The sequence below is a fragment of the Nannospalax galili genome, unplaced genomic scaffold, assembly GCF_000622305.1.
Source record: "Nannospalax galili isolate Female #2095 unplaced genomic scaffold, S.galili_v1.0 scaffold217, whole genome shotgun sequence".
In the NCBI taxonomy this organism is placed as follows: domain Eukaryota; kingdom Metazoa; phylum Chordata; class Mammalia; order Rodentia; family Spalacidae; genus Nannospalax; species Nannospalax galili.
In genome coordinates, this window is record NW_008340643.1 from 1,606,853 (window position 1) to 1,625,190 (window position 18,338).

At 42.6% G+C, this 18,338-nt stretch overlaps 1 protein-coding gene across 4 annotated transcripts in view; it reads right to left on the minus strand.

Moving 5' to 3' along the window:
* Positions 1 to 18,338, minus strand: part of Sh3kbp1 (SH3 domain containing kinase binding protein 1) — a 390,661-nt gene that overhangs the window by 237,530 nt on the left and 134,793 nt on the right. For all 4 annotated transcript variants that reach the window (XM_029564790.1, XM_008835702.2, XM_008835705.2 and 1 more), the window contains one exon: positions 10,779 to 10,902. In XM_029564790.1, the coding sequence (XP_029420650.1) occupies positions 10,779 to 10,902 (124 nt within the window). The remainder of the gene's footprint in view (positions 1 to 10,778; positions 10,903 to 18,338) is intronic.

Below are 18,338 nucleotides of genomic sequence, written 5' to 3' on the forward strand. Positions count from 1 at the left end.
AGGAAATACTGGACCAAAACAAGGCCAAAAACCAGCAGGGCAAACACCAAATCCAGTAGCTCCATGTCCAACTTCTGGGACTTTACTTCCAAAGGGCTTAGGTGGCTCAGCCTCTCTAGCTTTGCTGCGTGCAACACACAGCTGGTACCACTCCCTGTATGCAGGTCTTCTTGGCAGATGCCTTACAGCTCTGGCATCACGAACTCCTTGGGGTCTCCATTGCCAACCAGGCTTCATCTTCACAGCTTCACGCAATGGCCTATCAGGGCCTTCTCTAGGCAGGGGCACCCCTGCTTCACGCTGCCTGGCCCCCAAGGCTCTCTGAAACCCCAGAAGAAGAACTGATGACCCCTTCATTCTTTCATCTTTCATGCCTCTAAAGCCAGCACCAGGTGAACAACACTGCCAAGTTTGACTACAAGTTTGGGATGGACTCCAGCCTACTTTATCCATTTTAGAAGCTTTTCTCTTCAGTGGTCCCTGCAGCATTTTCCTTTTACAAGTTGGTGGCTTAACTGGGTGTGGTCTTGCCCTGGAGGCACTCTCTCCTTTAAGTTTGAATCTTTAGGCCCCTCCTGTGCTGGACAGCTTTAGTGTCAACTTGACAAGCCTAAGTTGAGGGAGCCTCAGTTGTGGAATGGCCTCTATTGGACTGGCCTGTGGCCATGTCTGAGGGGCATCTTCTTGATTACTGAGTGATGTGGAAGGGCCCAGCCCACTGTGGGTGGTGCCACCCCTGGGCAGGTGGGCCTGTGCTGTATAAGAAAGCAGGCTGAGCAGGGGCCAGGGGAGCAAGCCAGTAAGCAGCATTCCTCCATGGCCTGTGCTCCAGTTCCAGCCTCCAGGTTCCTGCCTTGAGTTCCTACCTTGGGCTCCCGGATGAAACTGTGACCCGGGATATGGAAGATAAATAAACCCTTTCCTCCCCAAGTTGGTAGTTGTTAGTTTGTCACAGCAATGAAGAAAAAACTAGGACAGAAATTGATACCAGAGAGTGGGACACTGCTGTGACAGACCTGACCTTGGTGATTTTGGGAGGACTGTGGAAGTGTTTGGAACTTTGGGATGGAAAAGCTATTGCATGCTCAGAGTTTGTTGCTGTGGAGCTTGGAAAAGTTATGCTGAAAGAGTTGTAGACGATGGAGGCCTGACTTGTGAAGCTTCAAAGGGAAGCCAAGACTATCAGGGCTGTTCCTGTGATGTTTTGAATTGAGAATCTGTGGGTTCTGGTTGGCTGGGGCTGAGGAATCAGCTGTGATTAAGAAGAGACCAGAACCTGAAGTAAGGCTTTTCCTTTGCTGGGACAATTGATGCTGGTTAGCTGGGGCTGTAAGATAAGCTGTAAGTAACAAGAGACCAGCATCACTGTGATAAAATCTTCTGGGAGGTATTTCCTCAGGGTCAGCACACAGAGGGGACCCGCATCTCTATTTCAAGCTAGAAGCAGGACTTGGTAATGTGTAAGAGTCTCCTGCATGGCTCTGGTGTTGAAAGCGTGAAGGGGTCACAGAGAGCAGCTGAGGCTTGGCATTCTGAGAGGCCAGGAAAGGCCATAGGTGAAAGTGCAGCTTCAGTTGCAGCAAAGACCCCAGGATTGAAGGGGTCATGGAGAAAATCTGAGGCTTTGCACCCCAAGAGGCAAGAAGAGGCCATTGGTGAAGGTGTAGCCTCAGTTTCAGTGGAGACCCCAGCTTTCTGGAGATGCCGGGACCATGGGACAACCACCAAGGACAGCAATAAGTGTGGAATGGAGCTGGCCTGGGCCTGCGAGACGAGCTGTTTGTGCTATGGACGGCAGAGTCAGAGAAGTGGAGTTGCCAGAACCCTTTGGAGCCCAGAAGATCATGAGTGAATCCCAGATGTCAAGCCTCGAGCTACTTTGCTGGGCTTTGGTTTTGCTTAGGTGTGCCCAATTCTTCCCTTTGAAATAAGACAGTACTTGTTTTGGATTTTATAGAAGCCCACCCACAGTTAAGAGACTATTAAGAGACTATGGACTTTAAAGTGTTTGGATTTTTTAAGGACTGTAGGATTTTTAAGGTTGTACTCTCTTATGTTGTGATATTAATGTTAACATCATATCTTGAGGACAAGAATTGGAAAGCTTATGGTTTAACAGTGATGTGTTTGTGTGTCAAGATGACAAGGGGTCAATCGTGCTGGATAGCGTTAGTGTCAACTTGACACACCTGGGTTGAGGGAGCCTCAATCGGGGAATTGCCTCTATTGGACTGGCCTGTGGCCATGTCTGAGGGGCATCTTCTTCATGAATGATGTGGGAGGGCCCAGCCCACTGTGGGTGGTGCCACCCCTGGGCAGGTGGGCCTGTGTTGCATAAGAAAGCAGGCTCTGCAAGTTTGGGATGGACTCCAGCCTGCTTTATCCATTTTAGAAGCTTTTCTCTCCAATGGCTCCTGAAGCATTTTCCTTTCACAAGTTGGAGGCTTAACTGGGTGTGGTCTTGCCCTGGAGTCACTCTCTCAATTGTTTAAGTTTGAATCTCTAGGCCCCTTCCTTAATCACTTAATCTCCTTAATCATTTTAATCTCCTTATCAATGGGATCCTCTCCATCACATGCCAGGGCTCCAACATTTATCTTCCTAGTGCTCTTTTTCAGTCCAAACTGTATTTCTCTCTGCCCCATTTGCTCTCTTTCACTGCAGATCTGCATAATATTCACCATTAACAGCCATGCCACCATTTCTACATTAGGCTGTCTTGAAATTTCTTCAACCAAAGAAATTAGTCCATTACTTTTCAACTTAGCCTCAGGCAAGCTTTTTGGTTGAGGGCAGACTCCAGCCAGACTCTGCCAAATATCCCAAGTGCTGCTTAAGTCCTTATTTCCCTCTGAAACCACATTGTTCTCAGCACTGCTTTCTTCCAAGTGTTTACTAGAATGGCCTGTTAAGCTCCACCTACAGCAGTCAACCACTTTTTTCAGCCCAACCTTCCAAAGTCTTCCACATTTCTTCAAAATCCCATATGGTCAGGTTCTTCACAGCCAACAGACCACTCTCTGGTACCAATTACTCTATTAGTCACTTTTTTTGTTGCTGTGATAGAAACACTGACCCAAGCAATTTATAGAAGGAAGAATTTATTTGAGCTTACAGTTCCAGGGGAATTACAGTCCATCTTGGCAGGGAGGCATGGTGGCAGAGGTGGCTAGAGAAGAGGAGCAGAAGCTAAGCTCTACATCTTCCAGTAGGCACAGGAAAGAAGAGAGTGACTGGAGATCTGGCAAGGCTTAAGAACTCTGTAAGCCCACCCTCAGTGATGTGCTTCCTCCAGGATAGCCACACCTTCTAAAACCTCCCAAAACAGCACCATCATCTGGGGACAGAATGTCCAAACACCTGGAGTCTATGGGGAACATTTTCATTCAAACCACCACAGTGTCCAATGATACAGATTCTGGCTTTTTCTAGCTAAGGGTTCATTGCCAGCAATATGAAAAGTAAAACAGGAAGCCAGATGAATGTGCTGTGCTTTAATGCAGAAGGTCTGGAACCCTAAATGCATTTTCCCACAGAAACAACGTTATAAATGATGATTAAGCTCCCAGACAATCCCACAGTGCAGCTAAAATAAGACATATCTGCAATTTGATGAACAGAACCTGAAAAAAATGAGATGTGAAAGCAGACATTTTTACTTATCAAAATAATTGTACTCAGTGGTATAGCGAGCGGGCAACTGAAGCCACACAAGAAGGGGCTGCACACAGAGAACTGACAATCCAAAATGAAGTCAACAGAGCCAGTTGGCCTTTTTCATCATCACCTGCTGGCAACTGAAAACAGCACGAATAATAAAAAATATTGCTCCTTGGAGGAAACACAGGTTCAACAAGAACTGAAGAAGTAATTAAGAGCACTTAGAGCTATTAAGGAGGAGACTTTGGCTCGCCTACAGGGATTTCGGCATGATTCTTTATTGTGTCCAAATTAATATCTACACCTAAACTTGTGCCTATAGGAGTATTTTTTAGTAGTTCTCAACAAAGGCTGTGTGTGATGGCTCATGTCTGTCAAATTCCAGCACTTGGGAAGCTACAGTAGGAGTACTGCCATGAGTTCAAAGGCAGCCAGGGCCACACAGTGTGCTCCAGGCCAGCTTGGGAGTCACTCTGAGACCTTGTCTCAAAACAAATAAGCAAAAAACTTATCAAGACACCTGGTTATTATATACATGTATGAAACTCTCCAAGAAAAAATTATTTAATTCTTAATTTAAAAATAAAAGAAGAATCCTGGTGAGTGGGTTATCACAGACAGAGCAAGGATCAGGAAACAGATTCTATGAGTTCAATGAAAAAGCTTTAGATGAGAATACGACTGAAGGGAATGTTTCCACACTGTGAGAAGCTGTGGGTCTGAGATGGGACAGCATGAAATGAGAACACTAAGTCAGAGGGGCCAAAGGCATCCTCAATAGGTGAGCAGCAGGAGTTTCCTACGAAAGCCACCAGGGGGAGCCACCACTTCAAACCCACTTGATGTATCTTCTAGGGCCTGACTTGGGTGGAAATCCAGCAGGAGTGTGGTGAGATACTCATTACTGTATCTAATGTTAGTGCCTTGGGGCCAGGACACAGAGATTAAAAGGGGATAAATATAATAGAAGAAAAACTCCCTAAATCAATTTTGTCATTGACTCACACAGAAAATGTATAGAAAATGTACAAGACCAACAACCCTCTACAGAGATTCTTTCTATCCCTTTCCCCAGCCCTGTTCCTAGATTGAACTGATAATACTGATCAAGGGCAACACATTCTCTAACATCCATCACTGATCCTAACACAGGCTCCCATAAAGCTTCCCACAAATACGGCCATTAGAATGTTGGCCTGTTAGTTTAACAGACATTGGAATGATGGCCATATGCAGCTACATACATAGACATAAAAGTTACAAAATGACTATCTCTCCTACTCGTTCACTGCCTGGTTGCCAACCTCATTCTCATTTCCCCTGGGAAAGATCAGCTCCAGTGACCGCCAATACTTTCCATACAACAGTGATGCCTTCCTTTTGTGAACTCCTCTTCTGTCCGTTCACAAAAGCCAGCCTGCCAGGTAAAATCAACAGGAGATTTAGATAGTCTCCAAGGAAAGACTGACCCCAAATGCCACATTTCCAGATACCTAGTTAAACCACAGGAAAATTCGTGCTTGTTTCTCCATAAGAAATTGGAAGGGAAAAAAAAAAAAGTCTTCTACAGCAAACCCCCAGATTTTGCAAATACTTTAAACAACAAGCCACTGGAAAGCAAAAACAGTTGACATTTTCTTTATTAAGAATACACACTTTTGCATCCTCTGTAGATTCATTCCCAACAAAGAGCCCAGACATCAACAACCATGCCATGAGCCAAGTATGGTGATGCATGCTTATAATTCCAGAACTCAAAAGGGTGAGGCAGGAGACTTTATGAGTTTGAGGCCAGCCTGGGCTATATAGGGAGGCTTGTCTCAAAAAAAAAATCCATGCCACTAAGCCTATAAGCCAGGATGAGCTTTCCATGCTAGCACTTTCATGTTTGCACAGATGTGCATACACTCACATCCTCGCCCAAACTCTCATGATTGTCCAAGAGATGCCTTGGATATACTGTTTCAGACAGACAAAAAAATGACAAAGGGAAGTTTTAAAAAAATGTATTTCCATGCCAGGCATGGTGGCGCCTGACTTTAATCCTAGCCATTAGAAGACAGAGGCAGGCAAATCTCTGAGATGTAGGTTTCCTGGCCTATATAGTGAGTTCCAGGCAGGCTGGGACTAGGGAGACTCTATCAAAAAAAAAATGTATTTCCTTTTCAGGAAAAGGTGACAGGAGAGAAAGGTCACATGGTTAGATCTGTTTAGGGATTGGAATGACTAGTGCTGATCCTACAAGGAAAAGAATACATATGAAGTTAAATTCTTTTGGACAGTTACAGGCAGCAGTCTCAAATGAAGAGCTCTTCTGTGTGGCAAACACAAGGCCCATATAAATGTGACAGGCATGCAAGGACCACCCATGCAAAACGTATTCTGAAGGATTTCCGTGCTAACTTTTAAAGCAACAGCGTGTCACCAGAGGCAGAGCATTCATTGGTCCCTCCATTAAGGAAGACATTAAAATGAAACCTGTCAGAAGGATTAAACATACCAGAAAAGAACTCACAGAGCAACGTTCCATAAAGTCAGACCCACATATTAGTTCTGAGAGCAACCCTCCCGCATCCTAATGGGAATATTCTGTGAGACAGACGATCTCACCTCACAGCATCAGAGCTAGACCTGTTACCAATAACATTTTTAAAACTGTCAGATCTTTCAGCATTTATCTATCTCTGGAAGGGACAGTAGAGTGCGAATGCATAACAAACCTTAAATAAAGATGGTAAAAAGCAGTTTATCTTTCAGAAGGCAGATGCCAAAGTAGCAGAGCAATTTAAAAAAATGATTATAAAATACATTTTGTATCAGGAGAGCATAACAATAACAATAGTCATAGCAAAGAATAATAAATGCACAAAATACAATAGAGACTTACCAAACACTGAATTCATGATAAACTGGAAATAGAAACAAGGACAAATAAAGCCAACCAGAAACCCACGGAGTGGCTTCACATTCAGAATGACAAAGGTAAATAAGAGATATACCCCCACCTTGTCCTAAAAAGGATAGATGTAAGAAATGGGCAGTGCTTTTTCAACATTCCTCATGTGGCACACAGACTGGAGGCTGCTATTTTTCTAGTCTCTGCAGCAGCATCCGGCACAGCACTATGTGCATAGTTGGCATGTAGTAAACACATGCTATAAAGTCCTCGCTGGTATTCACCCAAAAGTGAAAAAGGAACAATGTCCAAAATCATGGGCAGCAGGGAAGGGCCTGGGACACACATCTTCCCCACCTGACCTGCTAATGCTGGAAGTTAGAGGCCTGGTATAAGACTGAGTCCTCACCCAGGCCAGTGGGGTACTGATTACAACCTGGGTACATAAGCCATCACTTGAATAAAGTTAGTCAAGGAAATCTTTCTACAGATGAAACCAAATGATTACTGTTTTTAATTCAACTAGAAAAGGATACTGAAATGGACAAAACCAACTGCACATCCTCAAGAACATATTTAGGGGGTTTGCTAGCAACTGTTATGACTTCCATCTTATTCAGTTTTACTTCGCAACTTGTGGTTTGAACACTTTTTAAAAAACTTCCTTTACACATCTGTGTTACAACTCAGGAGCACCGTCATTCTTTTACGTGGGTTTAATGATAGAAAAAAAAAAAACCCACAAAATAAAAAGCCACTTTCAACTAACTTCTGCCACGAGAATGACATCTGACTCCAAGGAAAATTAGTCCATTTTCTGGCTACAACTGATCAACATACTAGGAGTCTGGGGTAGCTCTAGGATATATAACAACCATGCTGCAAGTTTAAATGAATGGTAACTTCTTATTTCTATGGAAAGGCTTGTTTCAGATGGGAAGATCCTTCACTGTGACCAGTGGTGGGAACAGGTATACCTGAACAAGGTTCTATGGCCCAATTGGACAACTGATGGCTGCCAAGCCAGTTAGCATGACCAGTCTTCCCTCTGAATTTCAGCTCTATCTTCTATCTTCTCAAACAACAAACTTATGGAGCCATTTCCTATACCTCCATAAATCAAACTTAGTAATTTTCAAATGTTACAATTGAAACTAATTAGTCCCTAATACACTAGTACTTCTGTGTTCCTGGTCTTTTCTCAAGACTATAAAGAGTTTCCTTTAAACTCTGGGTGTCTTCTGCCTTTATGCAGGTGCCTGGGGAGGGTGAGCTCATTCCTATCTGTCTGCAACTGCCTCAAAGTGAGGCATGTTATAAAATGCAGTAACAGCTGGATGCAACTGGGCAAACTTTTCCAACTAAGTCTGTCCTGAGCTCAGGACCTAGTGAAGTGGTTCAAATTCAGTCATGACCAAATAGAATTCATTCTTTCTTTATTAAACCAATTCCAAATCTGTATCAAATGACAAGGCTCACAGAAAGAAAAGCATCCTCCCATCTTTGATAAAGTTGAAGGGAATTTGTGTTTTCGATTAAATTCTCAGAGTCAAGAGGCCAAATTACAGGGTAGGCTCATATACTCAAAGCCCATATTAGCAGATCAAAACAGGCTCACAAACCCTAAGAACTACTTCCTCCCTCCCTAACAGCCATAAAGACACTGACAGACCAAAACATCCTAAAGGCTCTAAGGAAAAGGTTGGGGGGGGGGGTTGGGGGGCTTCAATCATTTAACTCCCAAAACTCAAAAACTTAGAACTAGAATTACCTTCTAAAGATTTAGCTTCTGGTCTTTGTTTTAAGGGGGTGGTGGTGTTTTTTCATTGATTTTGGATGGGAAAAAAATGTAGCTTTTCAGCTCAGTACAATGAACTATTTATCTGGCCTGACAAGGCCAATCACTCTACACCACACACACTGTTTATTATAGGAGGAATAAAATAGTGTTAGTTGATGGGATGGGGGAGGACCAGAACAGCACTGATCTTGATGCACAATGCTTCTCTTCAACTGGAAATTGATGTTTGGCCCAGGTGACCCAGAAGGTCAGTGTGAAGCCTGGGACAGAATAAAGATGGGATGTCATGGGTTTCATAGTCACAGGATGCCTTTGCATGTTCAGGTCTCATAATGACTGGCATATTTAGCATACAAAAGGCCTAAGAGTGAAAACCTGGCCTGAATCCTCCTGCATGCCTAAGGTAGAAGGCTTGAGACAGTCAAGTAGGACACTCTCTGAATTCATTTTTCTGGTGGATAAGAAATTCCATGAGGGGAACTCAAAAGTGAGATTTTCAGTTGGAAAGAAACAATTATCTGAAAATATCTATTCTTTCATTGATTTAGTTTTCAGGTAATTTTACTGAACTCATCCAGATAATTACCTGCATTCCTTGCCTTAATTAATTCCTTCTCTTATAAAATTAATTACCTTAAGTCTCTTATTGACTTTATGACAACATAGCTGACCAGGAAGGCTGTACTGCTGGTCACTGTATGTGCAAATGCTAGGCCTAGTGGTATGAGAAGAGCCAGATGAAGGGGACAGCTCGGAGCAGACAAAAGGAGACCACTCAGTGGACGCCAGCTCTCAAATCCAATGAGTCCACAGGACTCTGGACTGTGGGAATTTATTTGAAGAGTCTAGGGCCATGCATGGTGGCTCTGGCCAGGCATGGTCACTCATACCTGTAATGCCACTACCTGGGAGGTTGAGGAAAGAGAATCAGAAGTTTAAGGCCAGCCTGGGCTACCTACATAGGGAATTTGAGGCCAGCCTGAACTATGTGAGACTACCTCACTTTTTTTTTTAACTCAAAAAGAATGTGCAGGAGACACTTTAGGAAGACTGTAATTTTATAGCAACATAAGCTAAAATTTTTAAATGGGAAATCCCCAACTTTGGCATGATGGGATTTGGAGGAGGACATGGGAGTCAATGGTGTAACTCCCAGTCTGAAGGCCAAGGACCCTGGGACCACTGGTATAAATCCTCGGAGCCCAAGAGCCAGAGAACCTGGAGTTCTGGTGTCGAAGGACAGAGGAAAGGGATGTCCTGGCAGAGGAAGGGGAGGAGAAGAAGAGGAAGAAGGAAAAAGAGGAGGAGGAGGAGGAGGAGGAGAAAAGGGGAAAGAAATTCTATAGTTGCTAACCAGCTTGGGCCTCCAGCCAATATTTCATGTGAATAATTCAAAAAAGGAAATGGAACCCAGGGCAGCTGGAGGGGGCAGAGGAAGAGGCAGGAAGGAAGGGAGACACAAAGCCAATGTTGCCAGTGCTATCATCAATGGGTAGTTCACTGGACAAATTCTTATGCTGTCTAAATTTTATGAAAGATTAGCTGTTCTTCCCCATGGTTATGTAAACTTGCCTTCTTTTTTTCTCGTTAAAGGAACCCTTTGCTAATACATTTCCTCCTGCTGCTTTTGAACAGTTTTCAATTTCCCTTTAAGGAAGTAATAAGCCCAGGAAAAGTGGGCAGCTGAAGGCTGACCTACTTATGGGCATACTCAACTCAGTGTGGGCCCTAGCTGACCTAAGGTCAGGAAATGCTAACTGTGCCTAGTGTGCCCACAGTCCAGAACTAAGTAGGGTCCTCTCTGCAATCTTAGATTCTCTCTCACATCATTCAAACAACAATTATCACCAGGGGCAGATGGGAAAGGAAACAAAGTTCCAACAAGCTGGTACCTAAAAGTCATTTAAGGTCTTAAAAGAGGAAAGACAAGACTGACTGTTAAAGGTTTCTGGTTTAGATGACGTATTAGCCATATCTTCAAACATTCTGCTTCATAAACACAGGGAGACAGGGTTTATGCTGGGGAGCTGGGCAGTTACAGAGACAAAAGCTGATAGTTACCCTTAATTCAAAAGAGCATGGGCAGACACACTCAGCTCAGGCTGTACCTTATCAAATTCTCTAGATTCACCTTTCATTCATAAAAATAGATGTAAAAGTGGAAGCTAAAACCCCAGGGAAAGCATTAACATTTTTATCGGCTTATGGAAAAAATTAGTTCTTCTGACTATAGAACTGTAGAGATAGTAGGGGTGTGTGTGTGTGTGTGTGTGTGTGTGTGTGTGTGTGTGCAAAATTTATACTGCAAATAAAATGGCAAACTCCTCAATTCTTAAGCAATGCTAAATTTGACATTGTGCACCCAAAGTTTTCCAGCTTCATCTGTTTGCAGGGAGACAGGCTTTTCCCACTTTGCCATACCTCGCTTATTGGTTCTTAAAATTGTTTCCGAAGACAGCAAAGAGTTTCCGCCAGACACATCATGCATGGGCTTCTCTGGAGCTTTGTTGGAGAGAGGGTCTTTCTTCACATCTTTCTTTATTTCCTGTGAGGACAAAAAAAGGGAAAAAGATTATAGCTTGAAATTTTAGAGCACTTCTTTCTCTTTCTGGAAATGAACATTATATAATGTCAAGCAAGCACAATACAACATTTGACAAATGCTGTTGCCTGAATTTTAAAAGTTTCTTCCTTATACTGATTAAAGAAACACCTAGTCCTACAATGTGGAATAATATTCAGTATAGTAAGGTGACCTCATATGACTCGGCCAATTCCATGTAAACATCAAGAGAATGCCTGATATGTGAAAGGCAGCCTGCAGCTCTAAATGATGGCTTCTTTTACTTTGTGAACAATGACAAGATTCAGACAAGCAGATTCCCATCTTCAAAAGCCTTGGTTTCTTTTCAACAAAGGTCTAACAAAACTACATTGTCAGATCACCACTGTGTTCATAGTCATGCTAAACCCAAATGATGATTTAAATTCATGTATAGTCATCAAGCTCCTCTAGCCTTCCAACTCTTTCTTTCTTAGCTTTTGTTGTTGTTGTTGTTTGTTTTTTGACAGGGTCTCCTTAGTTCAAGTCTCTACGTCTTCCCTAGTCCTAGAAATCACTATGTGAACCAGGTTAGCCTTGATCTCACAGAGATCCACCTGCCTCTGCCTCCCAAGGGCTGGGATTAAAGGCAGCTTTTCAACTCTTAACAAAAAAGAAGAAAAGGAAAACTAAAGGACAGATAAAAATAATGACTGTCACTGGGCATGCTGGCACACGCCTTTAATCCCAGCCCTCGGGAGGCAGAGGCAGGTGGATCTCTGTGAGTTCAAGGCCAGCCTGGTCTACATAGTGAGTTCCAGGACAGCTGGGGCTACAGGGAGACCCTGTCTCAAAAAGACCAAAAAAAAAAAAATGACTGTCATTCTAGGTCATTAAACTTCAGCCCATCACTCTATTTTGTAAACAAAGTTTCATTAGAACACAAACACATTCACATGTATTTTCTATGGCTGGTTTGATGATCCAATACCAGAGTTGAGTTGATGCAACAGAGCCCAAGCCTGAAACATCTGTCCTTTTATAGAAAAAAAATCGCTGCCCTTCATCTAGGTGAACCCTTGCCAAAGCTCAAAGAATATCTGAATCTTAGCAGCCAGCAAGATGGCTCAGGAGATAAAGGAACTTGCTATCAAGTCTAATGACCTGAGTCCAATTCCCAGGACCCATACAGTGGAAGGAGAGAACAGACTCCCAGAAGTTGTCCTCTGCTCTCCATACACATGGAGTGGCACTAAGTAAATGCATGCATGTATACATACATACATACATTCATACAAACACACATACATAAAATGTAATTTTGAAGAACTGGATCGCAGGACTGGGGGGTGGGTTAAAGGATAAGAGTTACAGGCTGAATGTCCCTAACACAAAATATGAATCTCTCCAAATCCTAAACTTTTTGAGCATTGACATGATGGGACAACTGGAAATTTCCACATGTGACTTCATGTGACAGGTTGTAATTAAAACAGAGGGAAACTAAAAATTCTCTATAAAATGACCTGCAGTTTATGTGTATATATGAAACATAAAGTAATTTTGTGTTTAGATTTAGGACTTACTTATAAGATATCTCATTAGGTAAATATAAAGATCCCCACACACACACACACACACACAAAACCCCTCCTAAATCCAAAATAGTTCTGGTCCCAAGCACTTTGGATAAGGGATATTCAACCACATTGTTTTAATAACTTAGATAATTCTTCACAAGAGCACGAAAAGCCCAAAATGATACTAAGTCACACAGTAGAGGTCTATACACAGAAATTCTTCCAAAGTAAGGGAAGCATTTCTAGGCTTGTCTGAACCCATGATTACACTAACTTGGGAACAAAAGAAAAGCTTGGGGAGTTAGACCTGAAGCCTGGCTGAGTGGCAGGAAGGACTCACAGATAAGAGATGTGCACTTTAAAAAGAGCAGGAGTAAAAAATGAAGATTGGTACCCTCTACAGAATGAGTCAGAAGGCTGAGGTGGAAAGAAAACAACAAATGCTTGTAAAAACATTGCTTCTGCCCCTTAGCCAATTGCTAACTTTCTGCACAATAGTCTCACCCTCTGTTCCTCCTTCAACAGGGCCCCACCGGAAACCAGCAACTGGGACTGGTGCTTTGCAGGGCTGAGTTTCAGCTGTCAACCCAGAGTCCTAACAGGCACAGAGCTCAGCCCCACACCAACAGTAGTACCTCTGCACATCACACAAAGCTCTGTGTGTGTGTGTGTGTGTGTGTGTGTGTGTGTGTTCACGGACACCCACATCAGCAGCCCCAGCACCTGCTACAACAGCAGTTGCTGGGGCTTCCTGTAGCCTCACAGGCAGATGGCATCAGGGGACAAATCTGTAAACACTGTCTGCCTGAGCCACATGATGGCTGCCAGCCGGCTATGGCTCTAGAAGAAAAGAAATCAAGCCACCAAGTGCACTCATTTCTCCAATGGTTGCTTCTTTGGCGGAGGAACAGTGAATTGCTCAAACATCACTTTCTGTTACAGTGTGGGGAAAAAGGAAAGCATAACTTTCCCCATCAGAACACAGCATAATGTGCTAACACAACAGCCATCTACTTTTGCATGGAGCGATTCCAAGAAAGTCAGTGGATCATGGGAACAGCATGATCACAGCATGGCACGTCGCTGTGGAGAAGTGAAAAGCCGGACAAAGGTAGTGAGGCTAAAGCGATCACTGGGCAAAGCGTTGGACGCAATAGTTCTCAACAATGCTTGGGTCCTGTAGGGTGGCTTAACATGCGCAGGGAATGACTGACCTGATCAGAATCAGGAGGGGCAGAGATGCAGCAGCAGGAGAGGGCTTGCTTAGAAACCCCATATTTCTTTGTTCCCCCTAATGACTGTTCACATTTTCTAGATAGAGAAGCCCAAGGGTCACTGAAGTTCTCAGGTTACTTCTTAGATTAGCAAGCAGGAAGGGAGTAATAGGTAAAAGACCTCTCAGCTTTGTTTTGTTTTTGTTTTTGTTTTTTTTTGTTTTTTTTTTCAGAAAAACCAATCAGGTACCTGATAGGGCGGTGAATTCAATAAGCTCCTCACCTGGACAATGCCCTGGCTTAGTGGAGCCCTGCTTAAGCCCAATGCCTTCCTCCATCCACCCACATCACCAGACAAGAGGCCTGCCTGTCCTGTTTGACAGTTCATTATCTACCTACCTACCCAGGCTGGAAAAGTCAACATTAATCCCCTCTTTAGCCAGTACCCCAGTCTGGCTTTATTCTCATTCTCTCTCTCTCTTTCTCTGTCTCTCTCTGTCTCTCTGTCTGTCTCTGTCTCTGTCTCTCTCTCCCTCCCCCCTCCCTCCCCCCTCCTTCCCTCCTTCCTTCCCTCTCTAACAAAAGACTTGAATAGGCATTTCTCCAATGGAAAATTACAAATGGCCAATAACCTTATGACAAGATGCACAATATATTATATATTTAAAAGAGAGAGAAAGCAGTAAAAATTGATAAGGATTTGAAGAAATGGAGCTCTTGTACATGAATGAAGATAATGAAAGATGTCATAGCCTCTGTGGAAAACATTGTAGTAGTTCCTCTAAGTTGTCAAGCATAGAACTACCACAGGACTCGACAATTCTACTCTTAGGGGTATACTTAAATAATTGAAAGCAGAGATACAGACAGGTGTATGCCACTGTTTATTGCAGAATTATTTACAATAGCCAAAATAAGAAAAGAACTCAAGTGTCCGTGGACAGACAAATAGGCTGTGGTACATCTGCATAATGGAATATTATTCAGCCTCAAAAAGGAATAAAAGTTCTGATACATGCTGCAACACAAATGAGCCTAGAAACCATTCCAAGTGAAATATGGTAAACACAAAAGAACAAATATATAATTCCACTTATATGAGTTCTTCAGAATAGGCAAATTCAGGAACTATGTTAGAGGTTACCTAGGAGTTGGAGGGAAGGGAAAAGGGACTTATTATTTAATGTTTATAGGGCTTCTGTTAGGGAGTGATGAAATGGTTTTGAAACTACTGTCAATGACTACTCAGCGCAGTGCATGCTATCAGTGCCGCCAGTTGTCTATACTAAAGTTAAGATGATACATTTGATGTGAGTGTGCACCATGTGCCAAATCTGCTTGAAGAACTTTACCTAGATGGCAGTTTTTCATCAGCACCAGAGTCCATGGCGCAGATAAATACATCAAGAACCAGACAGCAAAATAAAAGAGCAGAACTAGAATCTGACCTGTCTGGCTTCAAGGTTCGCCTCTTACCCATGCTTCCTCTGAGTCCTGCCTGGATTATAATAATGTCTCCTTACCTTCAGCCTCTCCCCTTCCCATTTACCCTCCACAGTACAGCCAAGGGTATTTCTAAAATAAATGACTGCTCTTACCATCCCCTACTGAAATCTCTAGTTACTTTCACAAAACCACAGGTCTAGCTCTTTCATTCAAAAACTTTTCGAATCACAGTAAGACCAAGTCCCTGCGACTGCTTCTGGCTAAAAACACCTGGCATGCATGCTGCCCTCTGGGCACCAATTATCATACAAATGCAAGTTGGCCAATATCTTGCCTTCCCTGAATTCTGACATCATGGGCTCCTATCAGTATGCTCTAAAAATGGATGATGTTACTAATGACACAACCTTATACTTGCAAACTGCTTTCACAGACATTTTCCATTAACACTGTCAGAAAAAAAAATCTTGATTTTTGTCAGACATATATTTTTACAGTAAGAATAGCGAGACAGGATCCGAGAGCAGACTGAGGCACACAGGTATTAAGATGCAGAGCCATCCATGATGCAAGCCAGAGGTGTCCTGTTACATCTTGCCTCCCTCAAAGAGCCAATGCCATGACTATAGGGAGCTCCAGTGGTGATGGAAGCTTCTAGAAGCTTCTCTGGGTACTTCAAGGATGCAATGTACCTCTACCCATAAGCCCAAGATTATCTAGGCTCAAATCTTCAAAATTCATTATCATGTGCATAAAAGAGCTCCTTCCTGGAGAGGGGTGTGCAGCGGGCACTAGAGGAACTCCTTCCTGCCATATGGAGCCACCATACCTGGAGTTCTCTGAGGTTCTGGTCCAAGTTTGCAGAACTCAGGATTTCCCTAGGCTGGGTGTTTCTAGTCTCACCCTCAGTGTCAGCTTTGTGATGACTAAGTCTATCTGGTAAAAACCTAGCTATCATTGTCTCAAATGTAAAGGTTACTCCCTAGTTCAGAACTGTGAGACACAAAAGCTTATAGAAATCCATACACACATGACCACATGTATAAATTAGCCAGGACATCACTTAAGGAAGGAACAGAACAGACAGGCAATCAGCAAAACTCTTTAGGTGGCAAAAGAAACCTAACTTCTCTTTACCTCACACTGCCTTAACAATGGAAATCTGGCATGTACAATAAAACCAAGGCCATCAGTAAGATACTGCTGCTGCAAAGATGCTTGAGCTAATCTCTGAGGACCATCTAAGAGAAGGAAACAGAAATACCTCATACTCCTCAGAGGCATTGGGATGAATAGAACCAATGGTTGATCTACATTCAGAGGAAAAACAGTCCCAACAGTGTCAGTGTAGCAAAAAGTTCTCCATGACATAGTTAGGAGCCTCTAAAAGCAACCTTGCTGGGCCAAGACATAATCTGTATGCAACTGGGTGCTAAACTAGAATGAACAGTCTGCTATCCAGTAAGTAGAGTTGCCTGGATGTGCTGGCTAGTGAGTCAGTTCTCCCCCAATCCCCAACCCTACCACCCAGTGCACAGTACTCAAGTGCTGGAGGTTAGCTAGCTTGACTTTTGATCAGTCTTCAACCAAAACACTACAGGGTAAAACACCAACCAAAGGCCAATTTGAGGGGTCCTTCCCTCTTCCCATCCTTTTCATCCTCTCATTGGGTCTTTTGCCATTCATAATATAGGTTAAGGCACAAACTTCAGGATGAATGGAGAGAATGAATGCTTTAAGTCAGAAAGTCAGAACTAGTCTTGGTATCACTGATTGGGAGTGTGACCTTGGCAGCAATGCTTAAAGCCTCTAAGCAGTCTTTTTGTCATCTGTAAAAGATGTCTAATGATAAATGTGCTATCACAGAGATATCCTCATGAAAATTAATGAACTGGATAGTACACAAAATATTATTTGCTCTCATTATTAAACAGTTGAGTGGTATTTTAAAAATACACAGGGGCTACAGAGATGGCTCAGTGGATAAGAGTGCTTGCTGTTCAAGCATGAGGACCTGAGTTAAAATCCCCAGCCCTCACATAAAAACCCAGGTGTAGCTACGTGCAGTTGTATCTCCAGTATTGTGGAGGGTACACAGGAGGATCCCTGGGGCTTGCTGGCCACCACTCTAGCTTCAGATTCAGTAACAAACCCTGTCTCAAGGAAATAAGACAATGATAGAACAGGACACTTGACATCTGCCTCTGCCCCCCTACCTGCATGCAACAGGTGTATGTATACACACACACACACACACACACACACACCCTACACATAACAAAACAGATGAACCTCACAGTAATAATGAGTTAAAGAATCCAGACGCAAAAGATTATATACTGTACAATTTCATTAACGTGAAGCCCACCAATAGGAGAAATCAGTCACTGTTGAGAGGTCTCAGAATAGCAGTCACTTTGCGGAAGGAACCCAAAGGACAGGCAAGCAAGAAAGGGGAGAGGTAGGAGAAAGCCTGTTGGAATGATGATAAGGTTCTGTTATTTGGTCTGGGTGATAGTTACACAGGCATATACATACAAACAATCCATCAAGCTGTACTTCTAAGACCTCTATAGGTTATTTCAATTTAAACCTAGAAATTTTATAGCCACTTTTGAAGGAGCTGTGTCTTTGCTCTGGAAACCGTTGTTGGGTATGTTAAAGCTGTACTGATATGCTTCTTCTAAAAAAATAAAAAATAATATTAAAAACTATAGGAAACAGCCTATCTTGAAATGGAGATCTTCTTTAAAGGGTAAAAACTCATTCAATTTTATATCTTACAGGGTTTATACTGAGTTCAATATTGTATAACTGTATTAATTCAACTGTGAACCTAGAAATTTACAGCGACTTTTGAAAGAGATGTATCTTTGCTCTGGAGTGTGTTACTGAATATGTTAAAGTTGTAATGAAATGCTTCTTCTAATCATGTGGTTATTAAATTCAAAAAAAAAAATTTAAATAATAATTCTTCAAAACATAAAAATTTGCTCCTTAATAATTAGTACATGTGAAAAGCATTATCATTGAAATCTACCAGATGATTTTATATCCATGCTCAGGTGGATCTCAGAAAGTAACCAACAGTGACTAGTGATAATCAGATATGTAGAGATTAGAGACTCATGTGCAAACATCTAAGTGTTAGTAACATTAAAAATGAGTTTTCTGTGTGAAATAGTATATTTTAAAATTT